Here is a 25990-nt window from a genome sequence, read left to right as displayed (position 1 = left end):
ACCCAGTATGTGACTCAAGGTCCCAAAGTACCAGTGAAAAATACCAATCGTTCTAAACATACCGTACTTCACTTATAATATTCTAACCTTAACAGGACTTAGGAGTTTTGCCCTACTCAGTGATGGTCTGAAGATCTGAGGGTGAAAGATGCTTCAGTTGTTTCATCTTTTTCTCTCTATACGCTGTACTCTTGGTCCTGGCTTGTTTGAATTTATGGTGTCTTATAAGCTCATGTGGGCTGGGCCCGCTATCGTGTGCACAACACAAGAATAAAATTTAATTTGTTCATGTCACAGTGGTGTAAATAATAAACTTAACAATGGTTGAATTTCATTTGTTGCTTCCATATAAGGGTCTTATTCATGCCGGCTCACTGTCAGTTTATTGGGACACTTGAATAGAGTGAAGCCGTCATTAGTGTTATTAGTAACAATTGTGTTTTTCCTCCAATGACGTCAAAATCCCCACTATGGAAAAAAATATTATATGGTAGCCTCAGCCCTGTCTGTGTATTAGACCAAGAGTAGACTAACTTTTTTTAAAAACACAACCTTTGAATTTTGTAGTCTTCATTTAAAAAGTTGACACAAACCTGTGTTTAAAATAAAAAATCCAGCACAATCAGCAGTGTAAAAAACAAAACAGGAAAAACTTTTAATTAAGCAAGCTCACAGTTACAGGCTATGTTTATGTGATTAGGGGAAGGTGCGACATTGATGTTGATGACGTGCGGTGACAAATGCATTTTCAAAACTAAAAAGTTAAACACATCTTCTTAAGTATATTGTATGACACAGACAAAATGTCCTCTGACCAAAAATATTCCTCTGGTGTCCAAGAGGTACCTGCCTTTGGTCTCAGTGCATGAAACATACAAAGAACGGACAAGTAAAACATACAGAAGAAAAAAAAAAAAAATGACAACAACAATGACTTGAACATAATTATTATAAAGACTTTTTTTTTTTTCCTGGTATGAAATTGAAATCAGAAATGTACAACAAAATTGGGAGAATCGGGCAGAGGAAACTATCAGTTAAAGGTTTATCTATTTGTGTGAAAATAAAGCCTTTGCTTTGATTTGTTCATGCAGTTTGCCGATTCAGACACCGGACTCCTTACCCATGCATGTTACTTCTAGAGCACTGTGACACACAACTACACCTTCACCTGTTTCCAAAATATTAATGATAATAATTATAATAAGTCACACACATACACGCACACACACACACTCATACTTTCCGAACCAACTTCTTCACTCAAGAAATTTGAGCCAGTTGGTGCTTAAGAGCGAAGTCAAGGAGCAGAACCGCATGTGATGTGGAAATCATAGAGAGTTAAAAAAAAAAAATGACTTGTGAAGCAAATTAAGGGGGGGAGGGGGGTTGGGGGGGGATGCTGGGATGACAGCATGAAGGTCACATGGATAGGCTTGGTTACCTATAATGTCCCCATCCATCAACTGAAATTATATTACATATCCTCCACCCCGCTACTTCTTCACTGCAGTTAATCCACACACACCCACTTCCATCCTTCCCTCCATTGCTCGTTTCCTCTCTCTCTCTCTCCCCCCGCTATCACTGCACTGCCTGTTCGTTGGCAGTGCTACCGGAGTCCTGAGGCTTCATCACATCGGGGAGTTCTGGGGGGCTGGAGAAGGCCTCGACGTGCAGCTGCTCGAACATCTCATCTGGAGGGCGGAAGAGACAGGAAATGGTTAGTTGAATTTGTGACGGCGAGGTTGCACGTGGCTAAATCGGTCTCAGTCGCTGCTGTGAACATGTACGGCGGCGGATCAGCTCAAGCTCAAATAAAAAAATGACTCTGGTATTCTTAAAAAGGTAAAAAAGGAAATAAGTCTTGAGAGTTAGGTAATATAAGCCACAACTATTAGTCACAGGGAAGCTATGTATTAGTTTAACTGTTTGCTGGAACCAGTTACGACCTTCTGGGCATGTTCAGACTGGCAGCTCAAATATGATGTTTGGTTCAGGATGGTGTCAAGATTGATTTTATAAAAAGGTGTGGAGCACAAAGGAAAATCCAAATTTGATCCACTTATTGTGAATCATATCAAATCTACATTCATTTTGCAATCTCCTCCGAGAGATGTATCAAATTTAAAAAAAAACTCTCCTTTTCATCCCTCACAATGCATCATGGTCAACCAACTCTGACCTCTGTACGAACCAGGCAGGACATATTCACCTTCTCTGTCAGTTATCTTGTCTTGTGTATGGTAAACTTGTTGACATTGAGTGTAGCAGTTGAAATAGTTTTGCTATCAAAGAGCCAGAGCTTCAGGCCACACTCAACATTTGACACCAAAGTTCAAAATACATACAGGGGTGATTCTGCTGTAGGAGAGGCAGCGATAGATGCAGCAAGTGAGAGTAAGAGGCACAATGCCAATTTCTGCAAAGTGGGCAAACTCATTCAGCTGCACTTAAAACCGCTATCTCGGGTTCTATTACTATAGCACCCGACTGAAACGTTGCACAGTTGGAAGTTGTCTGTACCGGAGACATTTGAAACTCACTGCCTAAAGTAGACAAGGCAGACTGAAGTAAAATCACTATAACACAGAATACATTTTATTATTTCATCACAATATAACTCCTAGATGGCACTGAACACCATAGATTCATATTTAAAAGTGCAAGAGAATGGATGACAAGCAGGAGCATCCTTTTCAGACTAGAATTTGTTAATGACCATTTTATCTACCAATACATGACAGCAGCATGACTGCAAACCTTAATCTAACCTAAATCAAACAAGTTCAATCACTACACTAAAGCAGAATTTCCAACCCAGGAAAAAATTACTTGGAAAGACAGAATATATGGTGCATTTCCTAGTGTGAGTAAATAATTGATAATGAGGAGAAAATGGAAAAACAACACCCCCGATCCTAACAGGCATACAACATAACATGGACTGAACATACCATTGATGCGGAAAGCCAGACCAACTGTAGCTGGGGCCTGAGGTCTGGCAGTCTGGTTGGTGAATCCGCTGTCACCAAGAGTTTTGCTGTCCTCTAGCAGCTGGTCATCCTGTGGAACAACAGTTGAAAATGTCACAAAAGCCTCCCCAATGGTCTCAAAAATGTATAAGCTTGCATCCGTGAACATGGAGACACTGTGTCAGACATTTCAAGCAAATGTTTCAGTCAACCTTAGGAAGGACAACCACCATGAGTAAGGATGCTGAGATAAAACTTTTGTGTGACAGGACTATAATAGGTATCACTGGCATAACTGGCCCCAAAACTCACTTTGTAGAGCCGCTGGTCCTCAGGTGGTCTCTTCAGAATACCTTCAACAATACGCTTCAGCTCATAGACGGTGGTGGACTCCTTGGCATCTGTGAAGATTGTGGTCTTGTGACGCCGGATCATTAAGAACACGTCCTGAAAGAAAGAAACATGGGCATAGATTGATTTGTATGTCAAAAGGCAACTGGATTTGATCCTTAAGATGAGAGCTTACAAGTGTTACTCTACATTTACGATGAGGTCAAACAGGATGGCTGAATCTACATATAAGGTAATAATTCACAACCAGGTTAACTGGCAGTATCTCCTGTTTATCTGCCCAAACACTCTGTAGGCCATGCAAGTTTACAATAAGTGTCCCCTTTACAACTGTTTATAACCCCTCCCTCACTAGACTGAATGCGTCTTCTAAGCAATGACATATGAAGGGAGCTTAAGTTTTTAGTTGGCTGTTAAAATACTTAGTGTGTCAGGGTAAGTATTTCCCGGATACAGCAGAATTAACGTTACTGGCAATTCATTGAACGTTGTTAGCTCTCCAGGCTAACGCGAATTAGCCAATACAAAACAGCCTTGAGAGTTTTGAGGGTATAAATTTGACAGATAAGTGGGCAGACATTGTAGTACAATGGCAGAATACGTGCAGCCGACCTGACTAATCTAAGTCCAAGGTTAGCCGAGCTAAGATAAGTTACCTCGCTGCAGTCTCTCGTTATAGCTGGTGAGGCGAAGCTAACATAGCAAACAGAAACTGACACTAACACTCCTTTAACCGACAGTACCGTTTGTTATTATCGCGTTAATACAAGGCGTTGAACGTTAATCCAGTGTATGTATCTAGGCACCAATCTCACAAGATTACTGGTAGTAATAATAATAATAAAGTTACCATTTCAAGTAGTCAGCTAGCTCGTCAGTAGCGCCAGCCCTGTGTTGTCCACACTGCACCGCTTGCGGCTCTTGCGCAAATTCAGATAAGCATGTTGTATTCACGAAACACAGCTGCGCAGGACAGCGTAACGTTTTCAGAATTTGGCGCCAGCTAGTTTAATGCTTGAAGGCTGTAGGCGCAGTTTGGTTTGGATTGACCGAGACTGTCTGTTGTTGATATTGGATTATGGTGAGTGTGATACTTACTTCTACCTACTTAACGCTGAACTGTCAATTACAGAACGTTGTTTGACGGTTAGTTAACCAGCTAGCTAACGTTAGATAAGGTTATCTTATGCTGTTGACTGGTTACGCCTTAAATTAATGGTAGCCAGCATTTGTTTTGTGGGGATGACATGGGTCAGTCATTGTAAACAGTGAGCTACAACTTACCGACATGGACTGACATAATTTAAATTCTAACTGACTGTGATGTAAATTCATATTACAGTTGAAAACTGAGGTTGTCAAACTTGTAAAGTGTTTGCTCGGTTAAGCAGGTCTGTCCTGCTTCTTAACGCCAGCACCCATCTCCAGGCCACAGAGAGCTGTTGTTCTACAAATGAGCTGAATATCAAAGGATCAGAGTGATACTGGTATCAGAAAACCGGTCTAAGCAGGATGTTTAAGATGCCATATCTCTGCTTTTGAGTCAAATGAGGGAACATACTGTATCTCTGTCTAAACTGTGCTGAACAGTATTAGGTAAAGGAGGAGCTCGACCATTTTTTGGTTCATTTTACTTGTTAGTGAGTTAGTAACACAGATAATTTGGTACCTGAACAAATGTTAGTCAATATTTGTAGATCATATTTTATAGCAAATGTGCCTGAGTTTAAATGAATACGTTTTATGGGGATATTTAAATATCAAGTGCTGTGCTTTTGTTTTTACATCATACATTTGATTTTTTTGTATCAGTACACTGAATGAGCATGAGCAGTGCAAAAGTGGCATTTGTACATTCATATTAACTGTCAGCCAAGACTGTTTGTGTTTAACAGGTTTCTCTTGACTGTTGCAGCTCAATATCTTCAAAGGAAGGAACTGAAAAAGTTCCTACAACAATGTCGGTGGCGGTGGAAACCACAGTTTCCAGGGTGCCTCTCCCTCTTCCGACTCACTTCTCCCATGCAGAGCAGTCCTTTTCCCTCAAGAAGCGCCGTCTCCCTTTCTCCTCGTCTTCTACGTCCAACTCATCCTGCTCCTCCCCAGCTCGACTCTCACACTCTCTGCCCCCGCTGCCACCATCCAAGGGATGTCCCCCTTTGAGCCGGATGTTCCCCCAGCATCCATCCCCCTGGACACCCCTATCACGTTCTCTTACTAAGTCTCCCCCTCCAAATTCGGTATATGATCCCAGTAAGCAGCAGTCCTATTTCAGTCAGTGCTTCACTAATTTGGGCCTGCTGGGGAGGGGCTCATTCGGAGAGGTCTACAAGGTGAGCAAGACAAAAATGTCAGTGTGTGTGTGTCTGTATATATATATATATATATGTGTGTGTGTGTGTGAAAGCAATATAACATGCAAACTATATTATATATTGCTGCCTTTTATCAAGATACATGTTCACTTCTTTAAGGCAAATACATAAACAATATATCACTGTAACTCTTGATTCAAATTTTATAGTGGTCCATATTCAGTGTGATGATACAATGACTTTGAGTTAAAGTTAGTTGGTCAGGAGTCAGACTAGTATTAATTGCATCATAAGCACTTTGAGAAAAGGTGAACTCCTCTCAAAGGTAAAACTCAGTTCAGTCAAGTGTCCAATGTTACCTTGATTAATCAGAATTTTTTTTCCTAAGAACTGCTATTCTGTGAGAAAGTTTCTTAATAATAGGCATATAAAACAAACACAAAATAGTTTTCTAAAGTGAGACACCAAACATCTTTACCAAACCTGGAAATTGCCTGATGTTAAAAAAAAAAAGAGGACTTGTTACATAACAGTATTTATAAAATCTTGTTTGAACATCTGTGCCGTGGTTTTGTAAAGGGAAAACTCACAACACGAATTGAAATTTCCTTGTAAGTCTATTTTCACACTATAACCAAAATCATAACTGGGAGATCTCCAAACCGAAGACGAGACCTCAGCACGCTCTGTGTTTTTCTAGGTGCAAAGCAGCAAGGACGGCCGCCAGTATGCAGTCAAGCGCTCTACTCATCGCTTCAGGGGCAACAGTGAGAGGAACCGGAGTGTGAGGGAGGCCAGAAACCACGAGCGCCTCTGTCCCCATCCTCACATCTTGAACTTTGTGGCAGCCTGGGAGGAGTGTGGCCGACTATTCATTCAGACAGAGCTGTGTAGCACCAGCTTGCTGCTCCATGCTGAAAACCAACCTCCTGGCCCAGGTCTGTCTGAAAGAGACAATCATATATCCTGATATTGCTTTGGCTATGATATCATGATACTGTGCCTCTTGCTCTTTTGCTCTTATTTAATCTCAATTCCCCAGACATACTTATCGACTTTGTTGTGACACTTTCCAATCTAGATGAGCGTGCAGCTTGGGGTTACCTGTGCGACCTTCTCTCAGCACTGCAGCACTTGCACTCTCACGGTTTTGTGCATCTAGACCTCAAGCCTGCCAACGTCCTTATCACTGACTCTGGGTGTCTCAAACTGGGGGACTTCGGGCTGCTGCTTGAGCTCAAACAGAACAGCACAGATCCTGTAGAGGGGAAAGTGAAAGAGGATATCCAGGAGGGAGATCCCAGATACATGGCTCCTGAGCTGCTGCGTGGGGAGTACGGGCCTGCTGCAGATGTTTTCAGGTACAAATACCATACGTGAAAAATCAATTATATTCTAAATATGTAACTTGATTGATCTGATTAATTAATGTTGAATCATTTTCATTTAGTTTGGGCGTTTCTATTCTGGAGCTTGCCTGTAATATCGAGGTTCCCAATGGTGGAGAGGGCTGGCAACAGCTCAGACAAGGCTACCTCCCCTCACAGTTTACCAGTGGTAAGATCTAAATCTTGTGAAATTATCCCATTGGTCTTTATTCAAGGAGACTTATTTTATTAATATTTCTGTATTTGCAGGCCTATCAGCTGAGCTTCAGACAGTACTGCGGATGATGTTGGCCCCAGAACCGTCCGACAGACCGACAGTCTCTGAACTTCTTGCCCTCCCCTCTGTTAGGAAACACAGGTGGAAGAGGCGCATCTGCCTAATGCTCGCTGAGACCATGCTGACCTTTGCCTCCCTCTGCCAGGTAATGTGTCTAATCAGCCTTTTGTAGGAAGAACTTAAACAGTTTATACTTTTTCTCAACATTAAATATTTTAATTCTATTTTTTTTCCCCTCACAGTCGGTCATGTGCTTTGGATGTAGACTCCTCTCTTCTCTTCAATTGCCGTTCCTCCCTCGTTGGACCAAGCCAGTACCCTGCACTCCTCCTAAGGACAGCTGGGACAAGGAGTTAACCCTGCCTCTCAGCGCCATGCATGCTGACTCAGGCAGCCCAGAGGATGATGCAGTGTTTGTGCTGGATCCCTTGGACCCGGAGCTTTCCCCTACCTTCTCACACAGGTAGAAAATCCCCGTGTGTGTGATGATGAGAGGTGTGGTGTCGAAATGTTTTTGACAAGCTTGCTCCTTAATGGCAAAAGAAGATAATGTCCTACTTTGGATTACTTTTTAAATTCCCTACTTAAACTTATATTTCTCTCGTTCAACAGGGTCAAATCCAGACTATGTGTAGAGAGTACGTCCACTCCTCTCCCAGGCTCCCCAGCGCACAGTCATCGCAGTCCTGCCCACACGCCCACTCACTCAAATCTGTATGATTGGTCCTCCTGTGACTTAGCGCCGACCCCCTCCAGCATCCACTCAAATGGTTCCTGCCGCACGCTGACGCCCAGCGCGAGCCCCATACACGCAGAGCTTCACACCGACAGCATGTATGAAAGCTCCACGCAGAGCCGACACACTTCATCCACCAAGTCCTCGCAGCGGCGTGGTCGTAACTGGGTCCGAACAGAGGAGACTGTACCCCGGCCCAACTTTGAACCAAAGAACCTGCTCAGTCTGTTCGAAGACACCGCCATAGAGGGATAGCCACAAGTTCAAGACTGCCAGTTTACATTCAGGGACGTTCTCTCACTTTAAAGTGTCTGGTGAAGAGGACCTAATTGTATGAATGTTCACTACTTTGTTTGTATGAACTGTTTTTTGCCATTTTGTACAGTAAAAGCCAGTAACAGCTTCTTTTAACATGTATTTGAACAAAAAAAAAAAGAATTTGTGGAAAGGTTGAATATGTAATCAGAAGCTTAAAGCACTTTTTATGTTTATGTAAATGCAAACAGTTGCTGAAAAGGACAAGTCATGATTTATTGTTATAGTAAGTTATCATTAGCTTTGTGCACACTTGAGTCATGTATCCCACCAGCTCCAAAAAAAAAAAAGAAATAAACAGAGGAGAGAATCTAAACTTGTCAGATATGTTTTGAATATCAGAAACATCCAAAATAAACAATCCTGTGTGACTGGTGGCTGCTGTCAAGCTTCGTGACTTGACAAATGAAACATCATTTATTGGCAGAGAAATGAATCTTTTTAAAATGTTTTCACCAGAGGTTACATAAATCAAACTGTAAGGAATACAAATCAGAAAGATGCACCACATGATAAGCAGTGGATGAGTAAATGTATCCTTTATAAAGAGATGAAGATTATTTTAGGTCCTGTTGGCATGTGCACCAGTAGATGGCAGCAACGCCTATAACGCAGGATAGCAGCCGCCTTGAAGACACAGGAAGGGGATGGTGTGTTAGTGGTAATGTTTCTGTCGTGCACATAATAATACTCACATCTACCGGGCTATTAAATAATCCGCCAAACCGATTTTAGACTCTTGAACCCGTGTATCGTGCAAAACCGCTTTACCTTCAGGTGCCAAATGAACACCTGGTCTGACATGTTCTGAGAAACGATTCTGCAACATAATCGCGAATATCTGCATAAACATCGTGACAATGAGCGTTTCTACAGGGAACACCATTACGTAATCTGGGATTCATCAAAAACCGCGACACTTAATTGAAGGTTTAAGGTATGCTGCTTCTCCTTTTATTAAGAATTGAAATATATTAGTAATAATCTGGTAGAACCTCTTAGTCTAGTTAAAAGTGAGATGCTGATCTTGATTTTTCTAATTTGCTTGCTATGTTACGGCAGTAGTTTGTTAAACTAAATGTATTTTTGCAGTAATATCTGTAGGTTATAATATCATCAATGATCAGCAATAGTGTAGATCTGCAAGTTAATAATATTTGCAGAAACCATGATGCCTCTGCACAAAGTCTATGAAATATGCTCACACTGATCTGGACTATTACACTGACTATTTTGTATAATCGATCAATCATTTCAGTTAGTTTTCAAGCAAAAACATCAAATATTGTCAGGCTCCAGCTTCTCAATTGTGACGATTTGCTGTTTTTCTTTGTCATATATGACAGTAAATTGAATGTCTGAAGGTTTTGAACTGTTAGTTCAAGCAAATTGAAGAATGAATCATGGGCTATGAGAAATCTTGAGAAATTTTTCACAATTTTTTAACATTTAATAGACTAAATGATTGATTGAGAAAATCAATAATGAAAATAATCGTTTGTTGCAGCCCTACACTGATCTAAACCAAGACTCTGTTTTGTCTTTTTAGTGCACAAAGATGTCCAAAATTGAGCGTCTGAATGCTCGAGTGGAAAAACTGCTGTTTAAAGCAGTGCAGGAGGTTCTGGAGGTGGTGAAGGAGACGGTGTCAGAGTACCAGGAGAAAACTGCCCGAACCCAGAGGGAGAACCAGAGTCTGAAGAGGAGACTGCAGGAGCTCCAGGAGAAGTTACAATTGGAGAGCAATGGTAAGACAATACAACTAGTATTTGTCTCCAGAGAACTCTTGTTTGTTTTCTAGCAGATTGATGCAACAGTTGATTCTATTTTTCTCTTTGTTGTCTTTCAGGAATTGTGCCTCAGATTTGCCCTCCATCCCAGCCGGCCAAGGTGGACCTACATCCCATGAAGCAGAAACAGAAAGAGGAGCTGGAAGAGGACATTGAACTCATCCCGTCTGATAAGGACATTTCAGTAATCTGTCCCTCAAATCCATATGAAGACCTGGACTGTGAGGCATCCATCCTACCATTAGCCCCCTCCTGTCTTTCCCCTAAATGTACAACAAGACTACTAGTGGATGAGGATTATTTACACGACTCAAAAACTCTCAAAACCGAGGCTGACAACAGACTGTCAACACCAATTTCAAACCAAGAAAACCCCATAATTGAACTTACAATCACTGAAAGTGATAATAAAATGAAAGAAGAGCCTACATCAGATGAAGACGCTGTGCACACCACAAGTTATTTTTATGATGACGCTCGTAGAGGCATTACATCCTTCAGCAGGCTAAACCTAGAACCCCCTGAAGCCAATACAGGACCACACCCCACTGAGTCAGGAGATGTTTTCAGTCTGGACCAAAATGGCACAGAAGAGCTTCTGTCTCAAAGATACAACAGTGCTGGAGCAGTAGAACAACACGCCACTCAAACAAACACAAAAGTGTGTGGTTCAGGCTCGAAAGCATTCGAGAGAAACACCAGAAAACACTACTGCTGCTCTCTGTGCGGTCGCACCTTCAGGCACGCAGGCGACTACAAGAAACACAACAGAGTCCACACGGGGGAGAAGCCGTACTGCTGCTCCGTGTGCGGAAAGCGCTTCAGCCAGTCGGGCTACCTGACTGTGCATCTGCGCTACCACACAGGAGAGAAGCCGTTCGGCTGCAGTCATTGTGGCAAAAGTTTTAGTCACTCAAGTAACATGAAGAAACACCAGCAGACTCATCTGTGAGGCAGCTGTGTTTTCGGCAGCTGATGTATCCAGAATTTTTCATTACGTATCGTGTTATTTATATTAAGGGATGAACACTGGAAAAGGCTGCCTGTCTGCAAGCTACAAACTGAAAGTGTTGGATTCTCAAAATTCGATGTCAAGTTATCCTCTGTGAGCGTCAGTTGAGCATATTGCAATCCTGTCCAGAAAATGATGTATCTGTAAGAGTGTCACATGGAAAAGTAAATGTGCCTTCTTTTCATCACAACAGGAAGCTTAGAGTAGAGCACATGTCAGCTTTCAAGTGTCAAGTGCAATCTGACGCACAATCTGTTCCAGCCTTACTGTTGCCTGTCAGTTGTTTTGAGATTGTGGTTACTGTGTTACGCATCTAGTGTGGACCTGCACATGCAAATTTACAAATTGAATAAATGTATTTGGTACTTCTTTATGGTAAATTGTTCTTCTTTGCCTGTAAGATTACTTTATATTGATCCTATATAAGTTGATTCCCCAAAGCAAAACCAATTATTGTGTTGTCAGAAAGTCAGCAAAGTTGTGGCTTGCTGGGTAGAACTTCACAGCATTGAAAGTGGATTGAAAGGTGCTATGCTAATTGTCCTGCTGTGATCTCACAGTTGATTTGTCTCAGGAAAAATTGGTTGTTGGTGATGAAATGACTTTAAGAAGCATCTGTAATGTTTGGTCTGGTCCGACATGTCAGGTGGCAGCGTAATTAACAGTCAATTCTGCTTATGTGGTTTATTGATCGGTAGAGTAGCAGGCAACCACATCCGCATAGAATGTGTAAACATTATTACAATAAATATTTACTATTTCAAATCAGAAACAGGTTTATTGCCAAGTAGGTTTGCACATACAAGAACTTTGCCTTGTGGTTGTAGTGCAATACAATCAGAATATACAAACATATTAATTATAAGTATATTAATATAAGTTAAGAGAAAATACAAGTACTTATACAAAGCAAGAGAAAAAATAATGAATAACAAGATTTTCCATGAATGTAACATGTAGTGTCAGTGGACGGGACAGATTCTGTGTCAGCGGGACTCTTGTTGATGAGGCCAGCTGTAGTCGGGAAGAAACACTGGACATATATAATAAATAGATCCTGTACAAAAATGCAGGTCTAAATTGGTAGCTTGACAAGATGTGAAATTCCCCCTCTGGTTTAATGAGAACTCAACTCCCAAGATTAGATTGGCCTTTGAAACTGCAAAATTGCAGCAGTGGTGTGCAGTAGTATAGTTAACAGTTTTCTATTTTTGACCTGCTAGTACAGTGCCTCCCTGTGGGCAGTCAACGTATGTTTTAAAACTACCACCATCCCTCAATATTGGGTTACATAACTAGTGTATAAGATATCACATTAGAGTGAAGAACTAGAGATATGAGATTATCACTCCACCATCTTTGAGCAATAACTGCTCCCAGCCTTGTCAGACAAGTTGAATAACATTGCAGCACCTCATTACATCACTTAGAAAGGATGACAAAACGTCTCTTGCGACATTTTGAGAGTTCTGTGTTTCCCAATTCTGGACATCTACTTCCCTTTCCTTCCCGACCGGCTGTGACTTGTTAAAACTTGATGCAGTCTCCAAAGCACCACCTACATACCTGTGTGTTTTAGTCTTGTATCTCATTTAAACAGTATGTCAGCTAAGGCACACCATCATGAGATTGAAATATAACAGACCTGAGAGGTAAGTTAGAATTTTTCCATTTATTCATTTATTGATGTCTGTTTCCATTATTTGCTGAATATACAGTATGTTTTGAGAGGAAATAGAATCTTCATCTGCCTATTTTTTAAATTCAGTTTAGATTTTTTTTTATTTGAGTCTGAAAAAACTGATAAGTGTCAAACCATTATCTTGAATGGATATAGAGTACACAGTATATACAGTTTGTAATGTGCTGTGAAATGGGGTCTGATGTTAAAAAGCAAGAACAAAATCCACTGCATCCAAAACATCAGTGTCATGGTTACTTATAGTTTTTTTGCTTGTATTTCAGGAATTTCTAGAAGCGAAGACATAACAATGCAGAGCGTGAAGTGTGTGATGGTGGGTGACAGTGCGGTAGGAAAGACGTATCTGCTCTTCACCTACATCAAGAAGATCTTTCCCAAGGACTACATACCAGGTTTCTCTGACAAATACAGTACCCAGGTCAGCGTAGACGGCCAGACTGTCGACCTTAACCTTTGGGACACCGCTGGCAGGGCAGAATATGACCGTTTACGCCCCCTCTGCTACAATCAAGTCAATGTCATCATCATCTGCTTCTCCATTGCTAGCCCATCATCCTACGAGAATGTCAAGCACAAGTGGCACCCAGAGGTTAAACACCTTTGCCCTAATGTGCCTATTCTCCTTCTGGGAACTAAGAGTGACCTGCGTGATGATCAGGAGGTCCTGGAAAAACTGAGGGAGCAGAATCAGACCACAGTCACTCAGCAGCAGGGGACAACCATGGCCAGACAGATAAAGGCTGTTAAATATCTTGAGTGTGCTTCGATCAACCAGGATGGACTAGATGAGGTGTTTGATGAGGCTGTGCGTGCTTCCATCAGTCATTCAACCGCCAGCAAGAAACCATGTGTACTCCTGTAAATTAATGTTGCATATACATATCTTACTTTTAATTTAACTTAATCTTTGTATGTGCATTTCTGTACATCAGTGATTCTTCATGTGCATGTGTAAGGTACAAGCATGCACTTTGGGTTTCTTACAAGCAAATGCCACAGAAGTAAATTATCCAACTTTATATTAATATGTAACAGACGTCACCATGTTACAGTTACATTTTGAAAAATATATACATATTTTACAAGCCATTTTAGTTTGCTCATCACTACTTTTTGTGCTGTGTTGTTTTGACTTGGCTACATGAATAAATCAATTTGATCTCATAACATTTTATTGGCTATATATTTATTGGCTAGATTCAGACTGGATGGTAAGCAGAACAAAGAATGTAGGGCTCAGCAGCTGCACACAAAGGCAGTGTTACAACCAATCATTGAAATGTTTAAAACCAATCCAATTTGATAAAGAAAGAAAATTAGTTTTATAAGGTGTAGTGGATTTTTTTGTTGTTGTTGTTTGTTTTTCTTTTGATGTCATTGGTCCTATTGTGATTTTGTTTGTTTTGTTTTGTATGAATGATGTAAGGTATGAAAGTAGGTATGTTTGGGAGAGACATGTTCTATGATGCAGTAATGGTGAGCCCAAGAAAATTCCCTAACATTAAAGTATATCTTATCTTATCTTATATACACACACAAAAATTTAAATATGATTTTATGCAACAGAAGAGGAGATGTAGTAAACTGCTCGAGATCAGATGTCAAATTAAAAAAATAATCATTAACATTTTAAAATCATCTGCAAATCTTTTTATTCATGAAGGCTTTTTCATCTGAACTCTTGTTATTTTCTTTATGTTTTTAACGCTGTTGCACTTTGAGATTCACTGTGAATAAAAAAGTGCAGTACAAATTAAAGGCATTATTGTTTGTTATTAACATAGACTGTAAAAACTAAAAACTTAATTTATTAATAGTTAAGCCAAATTTATTAATTTATTCATAATTTGTTTATTAATGTATTAATTTATTCATAATTTATTTATTAATGTATTAATTCATTATATTAAAAATATTAATAGATGCAATAAACCGGGGCTTTTATTGTGAAAACCATTTCACAGCGGAAGTGAATCAGATTCTGTTTCCGGTTGCCAGTTGCTATGTTGCATTATCATTTACGCTTTGTGACGATTTTGTTTTTTCAAATGTTTTGGTTGTATGTACAAGTTAGGTTTCCTCAAAATTTACAGATAATAAACATTTTGCTGACACAGTAACCGCACGGCAGGTTTGTTGGACCTCGGAGATGTTTAAAGGAAAAACGATAACGTACGGAGATAGTTAACGTAGCTTTTGGCTAACGTTAGCTAGCCACGTTACAGTGAAGCCGCTTACTTCCCGACCAGTTTGCAGGTACTGCAGCACAAAACATGCTTATAACTGACACTGCTTTAACTGTGGGGATTAAGGATGTGTTTTAAATATGTTTTATTTGAAATTAATGTTGAATATAACATTACATTACAGTGGGAATGCTGACTGGGGTTTGAACGTAGAAGATATTTCACTGTGATTAATGTACTGTCACATTGCAGATAAACTGTTAAAATGACAGCTTGGTGTGTCCATGACTTGTAAAATATAAAACCAGTATCTATGTTAAGTTTTTTAAAACATTCGGGCTAAGATGGGATGAATACATAAACCAGTTTCATGCGATGTAAGGGAACAGCTGACAAGTAGACAGCATAACATCACAGGTTTTCAAACTTTTTGTTTTTTGGAGAAAATCATTCTTTTCAAATGTTATTGCTTTATTGTCTTTGTCCAGACAATCATCATTTTCATTTGTTGTTCCTCCATCAAAATTATTTTTCAAGCTATCAAAATGGCCTTTATCCTTTGGGTGAATGATATCAAAATATATTGTTATTATATAATCACACAGCAAAGTAATCAGATATTACCAGATAATTCCTGTTATTGATTTACTGTACTGCAGATATGTATCCAAGGAGGGTTGAATCGAGGACAACTGGACTTGCCCTCGATTCAACCCTTCTTGGATAACCATGACCTAGATGACTGAGAATCTTCACAGACATTTGTATATATGCACTGACAGATGTAAACACTACGACTACTTTGGCAGAGGGTTATACATGAGCAGTCCACAGTCATTTCTTACCATGAGTTTCATTTCAGGATGTCTAAACTTGAACGTCTGAATACCCGTGTGGCCAAGCTTCTGACTGAGGCGGTGCAGGAGGTTCTGGAGATGGTGAAGGAGACGGTGTCAGAGTACCAGGAGAAAACTGCCAGAACACAGAGAGAGAATGAGAGTCTGAAGAGGAGACTGCAGGAGCTCCAGGATAAGATATCAAGAGAGAGCACACGTGGGTACAAGTGTTATTATCTTGGGGCATTTATCATGACATATGATGTGACTGTCCCATACTGGTTGAAGTGTTTACGGTAATTTATAATTATTTACTAAATAGAGGTATAAGACTCATTGCTTTTGGTCTTAATTTCACAGCAGCTCTACCTTCATGTGGTCAATTGCCTGAAGAAAAAGAAGAGGATCAAGAGCAGGATTTTGGCCTCTCTCTGCAGCAGAACTCAGAGCTTTCTCTCACAGAGCAAAAACATATGAGCGACCACAACCCTGACCATGATGTGACGCAGAAATCTGAAGAACAGGAGAGCTACATTAACACTGAATCACAAGCTGAGTGCAACTTGGCACACACATCAGCAGAACATTGCAAAGAACAACCAAAAGAGGAGGTGCACATTACTGAGGAAGCAATGACTGTCCACACATCTCAGGGTGCAAATAATGTGTGCACCTCTCACTCTAGCTCCCCGCTTGGGGTAAATCTGGCTGTTGTCAAAAGAGAAACAGAGCCAACAGACTGTACAACATCAGAACCACCATCTCTACAAGAACATTATAGTGGCTGTGTTGATTTAAGCTGCAACTCCTCTCGTCACAACTCTGCTGGAAGCCATAAACCGCAAGTTAGTGCTGAACCTTACGAACTTGTCTTTGTCCGCTCAAATCACACCATGTCTAGGAGGCATGGCTTTGCCAAAACCAACAGGACTGCTTTCGATGGGAGAAAAATCAGGATGGAGCACTTCAGGAGAGAGGACTCACACTTGTGTCTTGTGTGTGGAAAGACATTCAGCAGGGTCGGGAACTTGAGAATCCACCAGCGATGTCACACGGGAGAAAAGCCGTACGGCTGCGTACAGTGCGGGAGGCGTTTCAGTCAGGCTGGAGATCTGAAAAAACATAAGAGGGTCCACACAGGGGAAAAACCGTACTACTGCAACCAATGTGGAAAGAATTTCAGTCGGGGGGAGAATCTGAAAAGACACCAGAAGGTCCACATCGGAGAGACGCTACAGTTGCAGCAGGTTTGGAGGGAGCAGCAGTAGTGATCACTATAGTAGACTCAGTGCAAATAAGTCAAATCAGCACACTGAGGTTGTGATGACACTGTGAAGTTTAAAAAGTAGTTGCAGGGTATTTAAGTTATAAGCTACAGAATATATTGAGAGGCTGGTCTCTTGTAACTCATCGAGAATTGTTACAAGGAGTTTCTTATTATTCTGTTTGTGTGCTAATCATGCTTGTCCTTTTGCCCTTGCAACCATAATAAAACTGTAGTAGGTTATCTCTTACCAAATAGGCTAGCGCTGTGCAGATAGAGATGCACTGATACAAAGTCATACTGTCAGTATCAGAATGGTATCTTTTCAGTATTATTTTTGCTGACAGGATTTCGGCTTATTGTGGGATTTGTGTAATTTCACTTAATAGAACAGTTAAATTAGCCAAAGAGTTAGAGGACCATATGCTTAGCTTTTGAAAGAAAAATCATCTTACTAGTCACAGAAGCAACACTCAGCCTTGAAAACAGTTGTACAATGTCTTCTGTGGATCTGGCGGAGCTTTCAAATGACATCACACGACATGGCTATCTCAGCTTAAGGTGCGGTCACATGACATTTGCTCCATTCCCCATTAACTTCAAGTGAAGGCCATCCGATGGACAACTTCAAACGTCTGTTTCCTGTATTGGTGCGGTGTCCAGCAGGCTTCAGTGGGTTCGCAGGTCAGAGTTCACCTTTGTTCAACTTTGACACGGCGGATGTGCTCTTTCAGCCAATAGAAACTCTGCTGTGCTATGTTTGGAAATTTAGAAGTTATTATTCTTGTATGATTCATCACCAATTTTAGTAAATTATTACACTACCAGACTACAAACTGTTGCGTCACTCCCACACACTGCTGTTTCCGATCACTCCTATCAATATTTATTTATTACCTGCATCACAGAGGTGACATCACATCCTTTGTGGGGAACTTTCAAAGAACGGAAACGTCATGTAACTGCACCTTTAGGATTAGAGATATGGAGGTTTCTCTGCCACAGAGTCTAAAAAAATAAGCAATTGAGTTGAATTGTGGGAAAGCATTTTGGAGCTTGACTCATACTTTATTTGGGACTAAAATTCAGAATATCTGAGCCTCTCACAAGTACCTGAACCAGTGTAATACTAATGTAATACAGTGTGTAATACAGTTATGTATCAACAATATGGAAGAGTAAATATTGGATATTGACATCCGCTTTAAAAAGCCATATTGGTGCATCTCTACTTTACAGTAGCCGGTGTACTGTGACTGTGTGTTTCACCTCTTGTAAATAAGTGACTGCTAAAGACAATGATTGAAACTCATTTCTGAAATCTCAATAGCATGATTGTCATTAAAATTGCAGAATTTTTGTGAATGACTGAAACTTGCTTTATGCTGGATGTATTTATTGCAGCATTTTAAGATATTTTGTGGCACAAAAGCAATAAATCTAATTTATTATCAACACAAATGACTTGAGTGAGTGGCTTTTCAAGCAAACTGTTCTTCAGCAGACCTGTTAACATCCCGTTAAGCTTTGTTGAAGTTGTCACAGGTGTTTTGTCTCATCTCTTAATTAATTAGACAGGAATCAAAGACAAGCATCCTCTTACACCTCCTGTCGCTGCGTGTGATCTTTACCCCACGACTTACTTGGGTTTAGTAATATTATACAGCTAGAATGTGTAAGTTATTAACACATGCACTCAAGAGATGCTTGACTTAACACACAACATGCTAAGGATTTTCACAGAGTGACCAACACACATCTACAGACTGCAGTACACTTAAACACATCCGCAGCCAAAAAACTGCATGTCAACAATATTTTTACTGAGACAGTAGTTCACATGGTATCCTCTGAGAAACCATGAGTGCTTCTATTCATGGGAGTAATACATGGAAGACATTTTGACATGTCACAGTAGGAAAAGCACAGGTGTAAAAAAAAAAAGAGGGCTGCTTAAGTTTCAGGGTCCTGGTACTGTGTATGCTGTAGTAGCTAGTACAACAGAGCCACTGTTAAAAGTATTAGTGACATCTGTGTTTTTATTGCTATGACAAGTCAAGATGTCTGCTGTGCAAAAGGCCTGTTTTCACTGAAATTGGGTTGGGAACAAAATACGATTTTTAGTAGGGATAGTGAGTTATTGTGACAAGCATGATAACCTAGTTGAATTTCATTCTAATGTAAATCACCACAATAGAAGATATAGTCATTTTGGGCAAAGTCAGTGGTATATTTGAAAAGATTTATGTATGAGAAACATAATTTATATACTATTTTTAGATTTTACCATTAGTATTTAGTGTATTGAAACTGTTCAATCAGTCAACGAAAAACAAGCTAACACTGATAAGCATGTACATTTACTCAAGTACTGTACTTAAGTATAGTTTGAGGCACTTACTTATTTCCATTTTATGCTACTTTATACTTCCACTCTACTACATTTCAGAGGAAAATGATGTACTTTTTACTCCACTACATTCATTTCACAGCTATAGTTACTTTTTAGATCAATATTTTACACATAAAACAGATGATGTATTTTATATTTGTGATTCATTTAGATCTCTCGTCTGTCTTCATCTTGACATTAAGGGGCCTTTTCGGTTGATCAGTGGAAAAAAAATCCACATTAAATTCCTCTTTGATTCAATGTTTTAAGACAACAAAACCTGACAAATTTCACAAGTGGTGAATACTTTTTACAGGCACCATTTATCTGTATACAGTATGTATAATATATATAAAACTGAGTGGGAACATTTTGCATAATGAGTACTGTGAGTAAATTGAGTAACTAATACTTTTATATGTTTACCTAAGTTATAGTTTAATCGAGGATTTCTAGTTGCAATGGAGTATTTTTATGCTGTGGTACTCAGTCGTATAAGTAGTACTCAGATCTTTAAGTAAAAGTACCGATGCAGCAGTGTCAAAATAATCCATTACAGGTAAAACTCCTGCATGTAAAATCCTACTTAAGTAAAAGTACATAAGTATTATCAGCTTGATGTAGTTAAAGTATTGCAGTAAAAGTATTGGTTTGGTCCCTCTGACTGATATATTATTATATTATTAATACTGAAGCATCAGTGTGTAAGCAGCATGTTACTGTTGTAGCTGCTGGAGGTGGAGCTAGTTCGAACTACTTTATATACAATTAGCTAGCTTAGCCCAGTGGTTCCCAACATAGGGGTCAGGCCCCTCCAAAAGGTCACCAGATAAATCTGAGGGGTCGTGAGATGATTAATGGGAGAGGAAAGAAGAAAAAACAAAGTTCTGATACACAAATCTGTTTTCAGTTTTTGGACTTTTTTTGGACTCTTTAATCTCTGATTTTGGTGAAATATTGGATCATTTGAACATTTATTGAAATGAAACCATGTGAGAAGTTTAGAGGGAAAAATTACTATTTAGTGGAGCTGTTAACAACTCATAGACATCTGAAATGTGATCCTGACTACACACTGCTTTTTGTAAGATGTCAAAAGCCAAAAAGTTGGAAACCACTGGTTTCATCTTTAACAATGTGTTGTATTTTAAAAGCTTGTTATATTATCCATTGTGTCAAATCTTCATCTGTAAAGTAACTAAAGCTGTCAAATAAATGTAGTGGGGTAGAAAGTACAATATTTCCCTCTGAAATGTAGTAGAATGGAAGTATAAAGTAACACAAAATGGAAATACTCAAGTCAAGTACCTCAAAATTGTACTTAAATACAATACTCGAGTACAAAATTGCCATTTTTACTCAAATAAAAGATCTCCATACTTCTTCCACCACTGCTTATCAGGTACATTTACATATTAATTACCCTACAGCTGAAGTTGTGTGTACAGAGCTGTTGACGTGGAGCTGCCCTCACCTTAACTACCAGGAAGTGATTGGCACACACGCAGACGGAGGAAACTGAAACACACTTACACACTTTGGAAAGGTGAGTAAACAGCAACCATGTGGATGTGAGGTCCTCAAACTGTCTAGTCTTTCACAATTAGTCGTGTTAAAGTAAACGTGTTACTCATGGAAACCGAAACGCGTCTGTCACCACAGACAGATCGATAGTGAGACATTACCGCCTTTAAAACCAGCTGTTGAGATATTAATGGCGGTGAGTTTGGCAGGTTTCCAGCTACAAAACAGAAAATGATAGTAAATGTGTAACTCCCTATTGTAGAAAAGAAGCAATTTTAAAAGTACTAAATGCGCAATATGGAGCATTTCCTTGTTGTAACGCGGAAAAGCGCTTATTTGACCCGCAGGCACACAACGAGCTGTGTTTAACATTAAACCCGTATTAATATAACACTTTACAATAAGCTACACAAAATTTTACGTAGTTACTAGGGAACTAACTGCTAGTTAACCATTAGTTAACGGCCAGTACCATAATCAAATTTAACAGAGTAATCATTTGTTAATAATTACTTAATTGAGAAATGAATGAGCAACGACCTGATAATTGATGAATCATTGACAAGTACCTCCCTAATAATCCTAATGGAGGACGAAATAGTAGATACTGATGAGTTAATAGAGAACATCAGACTGGAAGTTATTTACCCAGTAGGTAATGATTAGTTCATGAATATCTGTGAATGGATCATACTGACCACTTTCTCTAAAATGATGATGACGTAATGAGATACTACTCGGTATTATGTACCACTTTAATTGAGGGGGCACAAAAAGGGTAAGTAATTGTAAGATAATGATGAAATAATGAGGGACTACAGAGTAACTACTCAGTATTATGTACCACCTTACTTGGGACATACAAAAACGTAACCAATGTTTAAGTAATTAGTAACCAATGAGTTACTAGTTACTAGTTTTGTGCCACTCAGCACAAGAAAGTGTCAGTATGATGGGTTCACCAATATTCATTAGCAGTTGTTTCCTCATTTGTTCCTCATGTGTTCCTCTTTTGTTCTCTGGTAAATTTATGTAGCTTATTGTAAAGTTACCATATAACTTCTCCATAAACACACGAGCATCTGTTTTGACTGTGTTTGTTCGCTTGTGTGTGTGTGTGTGTGTGTGTGTGTGTGTGTGTGTGTGCGTGTGTGTGTGTGCCTGTGGCAGGTTCAGTGCTGCAGCCTGTGATGTTGAAATGAAGATTCATGCAAAGGTTGTCTCCTACTTTGAATCTTGTAATTCACCTGTGGACAAAGAAGGATACCTCTACAAGAAGGTAAGACAACATAATTAAAGCAATATTCACAGTTTAGAAGAAGTAGAACAGATGTTTTTGCCTTTTGAGCAATTAACATAATACATGTAAATAACCAGCTGTGATATATATATGATTGCAACACTATTTTGAATGCTGTAGTCACCTTGGAAAAAGAAGCAAAAAAGTCATACTATAGATTGTCCAGAGCTTTCAGCAACATATCAGCAAAATTTCCAACAAGTGAACTTGTGGCAAGATTTCTTTTGTCAAATGCTCAATGTTTTATTTAACAGTTTTAAGGTGCAATTTAATTTCATTAAACACTCAGTTATGGCTGCAACTTAAGATTATTTTCAGTATCGATTAATTGATTAGTTGTTTGGGCTATAAAATGTCCGCAATGGTGAAAAATGTCAATGACTGTTTCCCAAAGCTCAAGGTGACGTCCTCACATGTCGTCTTTTGTCCTGAGCAACAGTCCACAACCCATATATATTCAGTTTACTATCATAGAGGACTAAATAAACCCTAAAATATTCACATTTGAAAAGCTGGAATCAGAGAATGCGGACATTTTTTTCTTTAAAAAAATGACTCAAAATGATTAATCAACTATCAAAATAGTTGACCTCCCAGTAAACTGTTTATTTCACCAAACCCGTTGTGTAAGGAATTGAGTAAAAGAGCCATTTGTAAATGAGCCAGTAAACCACAGATGATACAACTGTCACACAGGGGGAGATAAAGACTTCTTATCAGAAGCGCTGGTGCTTGCTGAAGGGGAACCTCCTCTTCTACAAGGACCGGCCAGCTGACCGGGACGTGATAGGAGTGATTGTTCTGGAGGGCTGCACCGTCCAGTTGTGCGAGTCCGAGGAGCAGTTTGCCTTCTCGCTGGTGTGGAGCGAGCCGGGACTGCGAACGTACAAGTTTGCCGCCGAGGACCAGGCCAGTCAGGAGAGCTGGATCAAAGCACTGCTGTCAGCCAACCACAACTACCTTGCTCTGCTAGTGATGGACCTGGAGAAGAAGTACAGAGGTGAGAGACAGAAAGGCTGAGAGGCTTTTTAAATCTTTGGGTGAAAGAGAGAGCAGCCTTTGTTCAAGAGAGCAGCTGCATTGCATCACTGTTTACAGCCCCCACATCATCCACCATGTACATGATGGTACATGGTATGCTGGTATGCTCTGTCAGTATGTACATAACTTAAGTTTATAACAATCCATTTTTAGACTTTATCAAAGAGGGGTTGATTCATCTCTGCAGTTGTTTTTGAAGATGTGGTTTGTGGTTTTGTTGTGTTAGATTGTAAGGTGTAAGATTTTCAAGGTATTTTGTCCTCTTCTGCGTCATGTACCTGGGAAAGTATGAAAATCCGGTTTAACAACAACACGAACTGCAGCCTCAAAATAGAATAAAGTATTTATTTACCATACATGTATTTGTTTTTATTAATCTCCTCATATCTACACATATTTATTAGTAATAGATGTGTAATTAAATTAATGAAATGTCTTTTCATGTTATGTTTTTTTTTTGTTTTAATTTTATTTCTGTGTCATGCCAAACATTTGGCCCATCCCAAATGGGATTACAAGACACGACTATTTTACAAAACACGCATCTTCCAGTAATACATATAAAAAACTTATACAGAAGCATGTGGAAAAAGAAAAGAAACACAAATAAAAAAAAAGAAACAATACAAAGCAAAAATCCCAAATGACCTGTTCACAGAAAAGAACTGTTAAACATTTGATGGTGATATTGCCTTTAGGACAGTGGCTTAAACTCCCTGAGCGTCATGGAGCAGTTACAATAAACACCCCCATAAACAAAGACCTCTCTTAAAGCGGTCTGTTCTCCAGGTAAACCTTTCTTTTAGGTTTAGAAAGAGACATTTTGGTGCCAGATGTGCCAAAATCAAATCAGAGTGCTTTAGGTCAACAAGTTGTGCAGTTAGACACAGCTCGCTAAATGTTAAATGTGACGTAGAAAAGATCATTTTTATCCTCCAACTTTCACTAGAATATTAATTGGTTACTGAAATAAAAAGAATGGGAAATAGGTAAAACCAGGAAGTTAATATGTGGATTTAAAAATAAATTTAAAATATACATTTGTCTCACAGACCAGATTGGTGGCCCCTGAGAGGTCTGTTTTAGGGTGTTAAACAGTTATTGGCGTCCATCATTATGAATTCTATGAGAAATTAAAGAAGATATGTTATATGAGACGATAGATATGTATGTAGGCTGGGTCGGCCATTAATTTTAGTGTTGGTGATTTGATCCTTGGTCACTCCTGTCCATGTGAAAAAGTGTCCTTGACCCATACACTGAACCCCAAATTTCTCCTGATGTGTGTGCAAAAGAAAAAATGAAAATTGCTTTGTGTAAAAATAATCTTCCAAATTAATTTTCTAGTCTTTCTGTTCTATTTCTGTTTCTCTGTCTGTCTTTGCTCTTGTCTTCAGATACAGTAGGTGAGCTCGGTGGCCCAATCAAGACTTTCACCATGCCAAATTTCAACACACCAGAATTGGGATATCCTGCAGCCGGTCTGAGCGCACAAACTTCAACGTTAACTCCGTACGCAGCACCGGGTGTGGGAGCAGGATCCAGTCTGAGCTCCAATCCAACGCTTCAAGCTCCGACCATTTCATCCAGATCAACCAGCAAGAGATCCCCCAAACTCTGGTCCAAGAGGAATGCAAATGTGGTGCCCATTAACACTCCTGCTCCACCCATGGGGGAGTGGTCAGGTGTATGTTTAGGCACCAAGGAGGATTTCAGTAAATTGCATGAGGACTTTGGAAAGGAAGTAAAGGAACTGATTGCTGATTGGTCAAAAAGGGGACAAGGCGGTGAAGTTGTCCAGGAAGAGAACCTGATAGATTTTGGCTGATGAATGAGTTGTGTTCACAGTGTCTAAACCTTAATTTGAATAACCGCAGTTGCAGTAAAGCTGTAATGTAAATAGGAATTAGAATGAGAGTACAGTGCCACACTATTTGTTAAGATATATTTGTATATATGATAAGAACATACTGTTTCTGCTTTTGCTTATCATGCCATAGAGTAAATAAATGATTTATTATCTCCCACTCTGTTGACCTTTGTTCCTTATTACAGTCCAGTGATTTTACACATGAAGCTTTGAAAACAGGTCATAAGACTTTTCAAAGACACCGACACCAACTGCAAATATGGCCTCTATTTAATTTATCTAATCTAGGTTAAAAACTATATTTTCTATTGATGTTTACATTTATCATCAGCACAATTGACCAAGTAATCAGCAGGGCTGCCTGGTATCATTTGAAACTTAACTAAAACTTAATTTTAATCTGATTAAATATGAATTAGATAAGATCACAAATCTGACCAGAAATCACAATGACTCAGATTTTGACAGTTTTCAATCAGCAACTAATCGATTGGTCAATTGACAGAAAATGAATCAGCAACTATTTTGATATTTGATCAATCCTTTTGAGTCATTTTCTTCTAGCAAACATTCATTGTTTCAAGCTCCTTAATTGTGAGCATTTACCGCTTTACTTTGTCATATGTGACAGTAAGCTTAATATCTTTGCATTTTAGACTGTTGGTCGGGGCAAAACAAGACAATTTTCACTAATTTCTGATATTTTATGTACCAAA

General features: G+C 39.4%; 6 protein-coding genes across 9 annotated transcripts; 5 read left to right on the top strand and 1 right to left on the bottom strand.

The window, feature by feature from the left end:
• Positions 1–631: 631 nt before the first annotated feature.
• Positions 632–4273, bottom strand: LOC121886566 (elongin-B-like). Of its 2 annotated transcripts, none has more exons than XM_042396643.1 (4): positions 4177–4273; positions 3288–3422; positions 2958–3066; positions 632–1697 (listed from the first exon to the last, which is right to left on the bottom strand). In XM_042396643.1, exons 1-4 carry the CDS (start codon positions 4177–4179, stop codon positions 1585–1587), a joined length of 360 nt encoding a protein of 119 aa, XP_042252577.1. In that variant the 5' UTR covers positions 4180–4273; the 3' UTR covers positions 632–1584. The 2 variants fall into 2 exon arrangements, with proteins under 2 accessions (XP_042252577.1, XP_042252578.1); XM_042396644.1 differs by lacking the exon at positions 4177–4273 and adding an exon at positions 3983–4003.
• A 34-nt stretch (positions 4274–4307) lies between these two features.
• Positions 4308–11532, top strand: pkmyt1 (protein kinase, membrane associated tyrosine/threonine 1). Its single transcript, XM_042396638.1, has 10 exons — positions 4308–4407; positions 5242–5659; positions 6342–6579; positions 6723–7002; positions 7092–7198; positions 7279–7451; positions 7549–7769; positions 7919–9294; positions 9907–10105; positions 10207–11532. Exons 2-8 carry the CDS (start codon positions 5285–5287, stop codon positions 8295–8297), a joined length of 1773 nt encoding a protein of 590 aa, XP_042252572.1. The 5' UTR covers positions 4308–4407; positions 5242–5284; the 3' UTR covers positions 8298–9294; positions 9907–10105; positions 10207–11532.
• Positions 9916–11099, top strand: LOC121887367 (zinc finger protein 2 homolog). Its single transcript, XM_042398103.1, has 2 exons — positions 9916–10105; positions 10207–11099. The coding sequence occupies exons 1-2, from the start codon at positions 9916–9918 to the stop codon at positions 11097–11099; spliced, it is 1083 nt and encodes a 360-aa protein (XP_042254037.1).
• A 353-nt stretch (positions 11533–11885) lies between the features above and the next one.
• Positions 11886–13723, top strand: LOC121886565 (rho-related GTP-binding protein RhoG-like). Its single transcript, XM_042396641.1, has 2 exons — positions 11886–12811; positions 13125–13723. The coding sequence occupies exon 2, from the start codon at positions 13151–13153 to the stop codon at positions 13721–13723; it is 573 nt and encodes a 190-aa protein (XP_042252575.1). The 5' UTR covers positions 11886–12811; positions 13125–13150.
• Positions 13724–14840: 1117 nt separating this feature from the next.
• LOC121886564 (zinc finger protein 436-like) lies at positions 14841–18633 on the top strand. 2 transcript variants are annotated; one of them, XM_042396640.1, is made up of 3 exons: positions 14841–15117; positions 15910–16100; positions 16247–18633. In XM_042396640.1, exons 2-3 carry the CDS (start codon positions 15911–15913, stop codon positions 17149–17151), a joined length of 1095 nt encoding a protein of 364 aa, XP_042252574.1. In that variant the 5' UTR covers positions 14841–15117; position 15910; the 3' UTR covers positions 17152–18633. The 2 variants fall into 2 exon arrangements, with proteins under 2 accessions (XP_042252574.1, XP_042252573.1); XM_042396639.1 differs by having other exon boundaries at positions 16244–18632.
• A 2337-nt stretch (positions 18634–20970) lies between these two features.
• LOC121887078 (sesquipedalian-1-like) lies at positions 20971–25431 on the top strand. 2 transcript variants are annotated; one of them, XM_042397627.1, is made up of 4 exons: positions 20971–21085; positions 22234–22342; positions 23060–23363; positions 24802–25431. In XM_042397627.1, the coding sequence occupies exons 2-4, from the start codon at positions 22262–22264 to the stop codon at positions 25230–25232; spliced, it is 816 nt and encodes a 271-aa protein (XP_042253561.1). In that variant the 5' UTR covers positions 20971–21085; positions 22234–22261; the 3' UTR covers positions 25233–25431. The 2 variants fall into 2 exon arrangements, with proteins under 2 accessions (XP_042253561.1, XP_042253562.1); XM_042397628.1 differs by lacking the exon at positions 20971–21085 and adding an exon at positions 21099–21259.
• The last annotated feature ends 559 nt before the right edge of the window (positions 25432–25990 follow it).

Source organism: Thunnus maccoyii, chromosome 20 (assembly GCF_910596095.1).
Source record: "Thunnus maccoyii chromosome 20, fThuMac1.1, whole genome shotgun sequence".
In the NCBI taxonomy this organism is placed as follows: Eukaryota; Metazoa; Chordata; class Actinopteri; order Scombriformes; family Scombridae; genus Thunnus; species Thunnus maccoyii.
Note: the sequence above shows the minus strand (reverse complement) of the source record. Positions and strands in the feature narration are given on the sequence as shown.

Coding starts and splice junctions, on each gene's coding strand:
- LOC121886566 (XM_042396643.1), bottom strand. Junction 3,067..3,287: donor AGGACCAGCGGCTCTACAAA/GTGAGTTTTGGG, acceptor GTTGTTCCACAG/GATGACCAGCTGCTAGAGGA. Junction 1,698..2,957: donor TCTGGCTTTCCGCATCAATG/GTATGTTCAGTC, acceptor TCCGCCCTCCAG/ATGAGATGTTCGAGCAGCTG.
- pkmyt1 (XM_042396638.1), top strand. CDS start 5,285: ATGTCGGTGGCGGTGGAAACCACAGTTTCCAGGGTGCCTCTCCCTCTT. Junction 7,003..7,091: donor CCTGCTGCAGATGTTTTCAG/GTACAAATACCA, acceptor ATTTTCATTTAG/TTTGGGCGTTTCTATTCTGG. Junction 7,199..7,278: donor CCCCTCACAGTTTACCAGTG/GTAAGATCTAAA, acceptor CTGTATTTGCAG/GCCTATCAGCTGAGCTTCAG.
- LOC121887367 (XM_042398103.1), top strand. CDS start 9,916: ATGTCCAAAATTGAGCGTCTGAATGCTCGAGTGGAAAAACTGCTGTTT. Junction 10,106..10,206: donor GTTACAATTGGAGAGCAATG/GTAAGACAATAC, acceptor GTTGTCTTTCAG/GAATTGTGCCTCAGATTTGC.
- LOC121886565 (XM_042396641.1), top strand. CDS start 13,151: ATGCAGAGCGTGAAGTGTGTGATGGTGGGTGACAGTGCGGTAGGAAAG.
- LOC121886564 (XM_042396639.1), top strand. CDS start 15,911: ATGTCTAAACTTGAACGTCTGAATACCCGTGTGGCCAAGCTTCTGACT. Junction 16,101..16,243: donor GATATCAAGAGAGAGCACAC/GTGGGTACAAGT, acceptor TTAATTTCACAG/CAGCTCTACCTTCATGTGGT.
- LOC121887078 (XM_042397627.1), top strand. CDS start 22,262: ATGAAGATTCATGCAAAGGTTGTCTCCTACTTTGAATCTTGTAATTCA. Junction 22,343..23,059: donor AAGGATACCTCTACAAGAAG/GTAAGACAACAT, acceptor ACTGTCACACAG/GGGGAGATAAAGACTTCTTA. Junction 23,364..24,801: donor CCTGGAGAAGAAGTACAGAG/GTGAGAGACAGA, acceptor TCTTGTCTTCAG/ATACAGTAGGTGAGCTCGGT.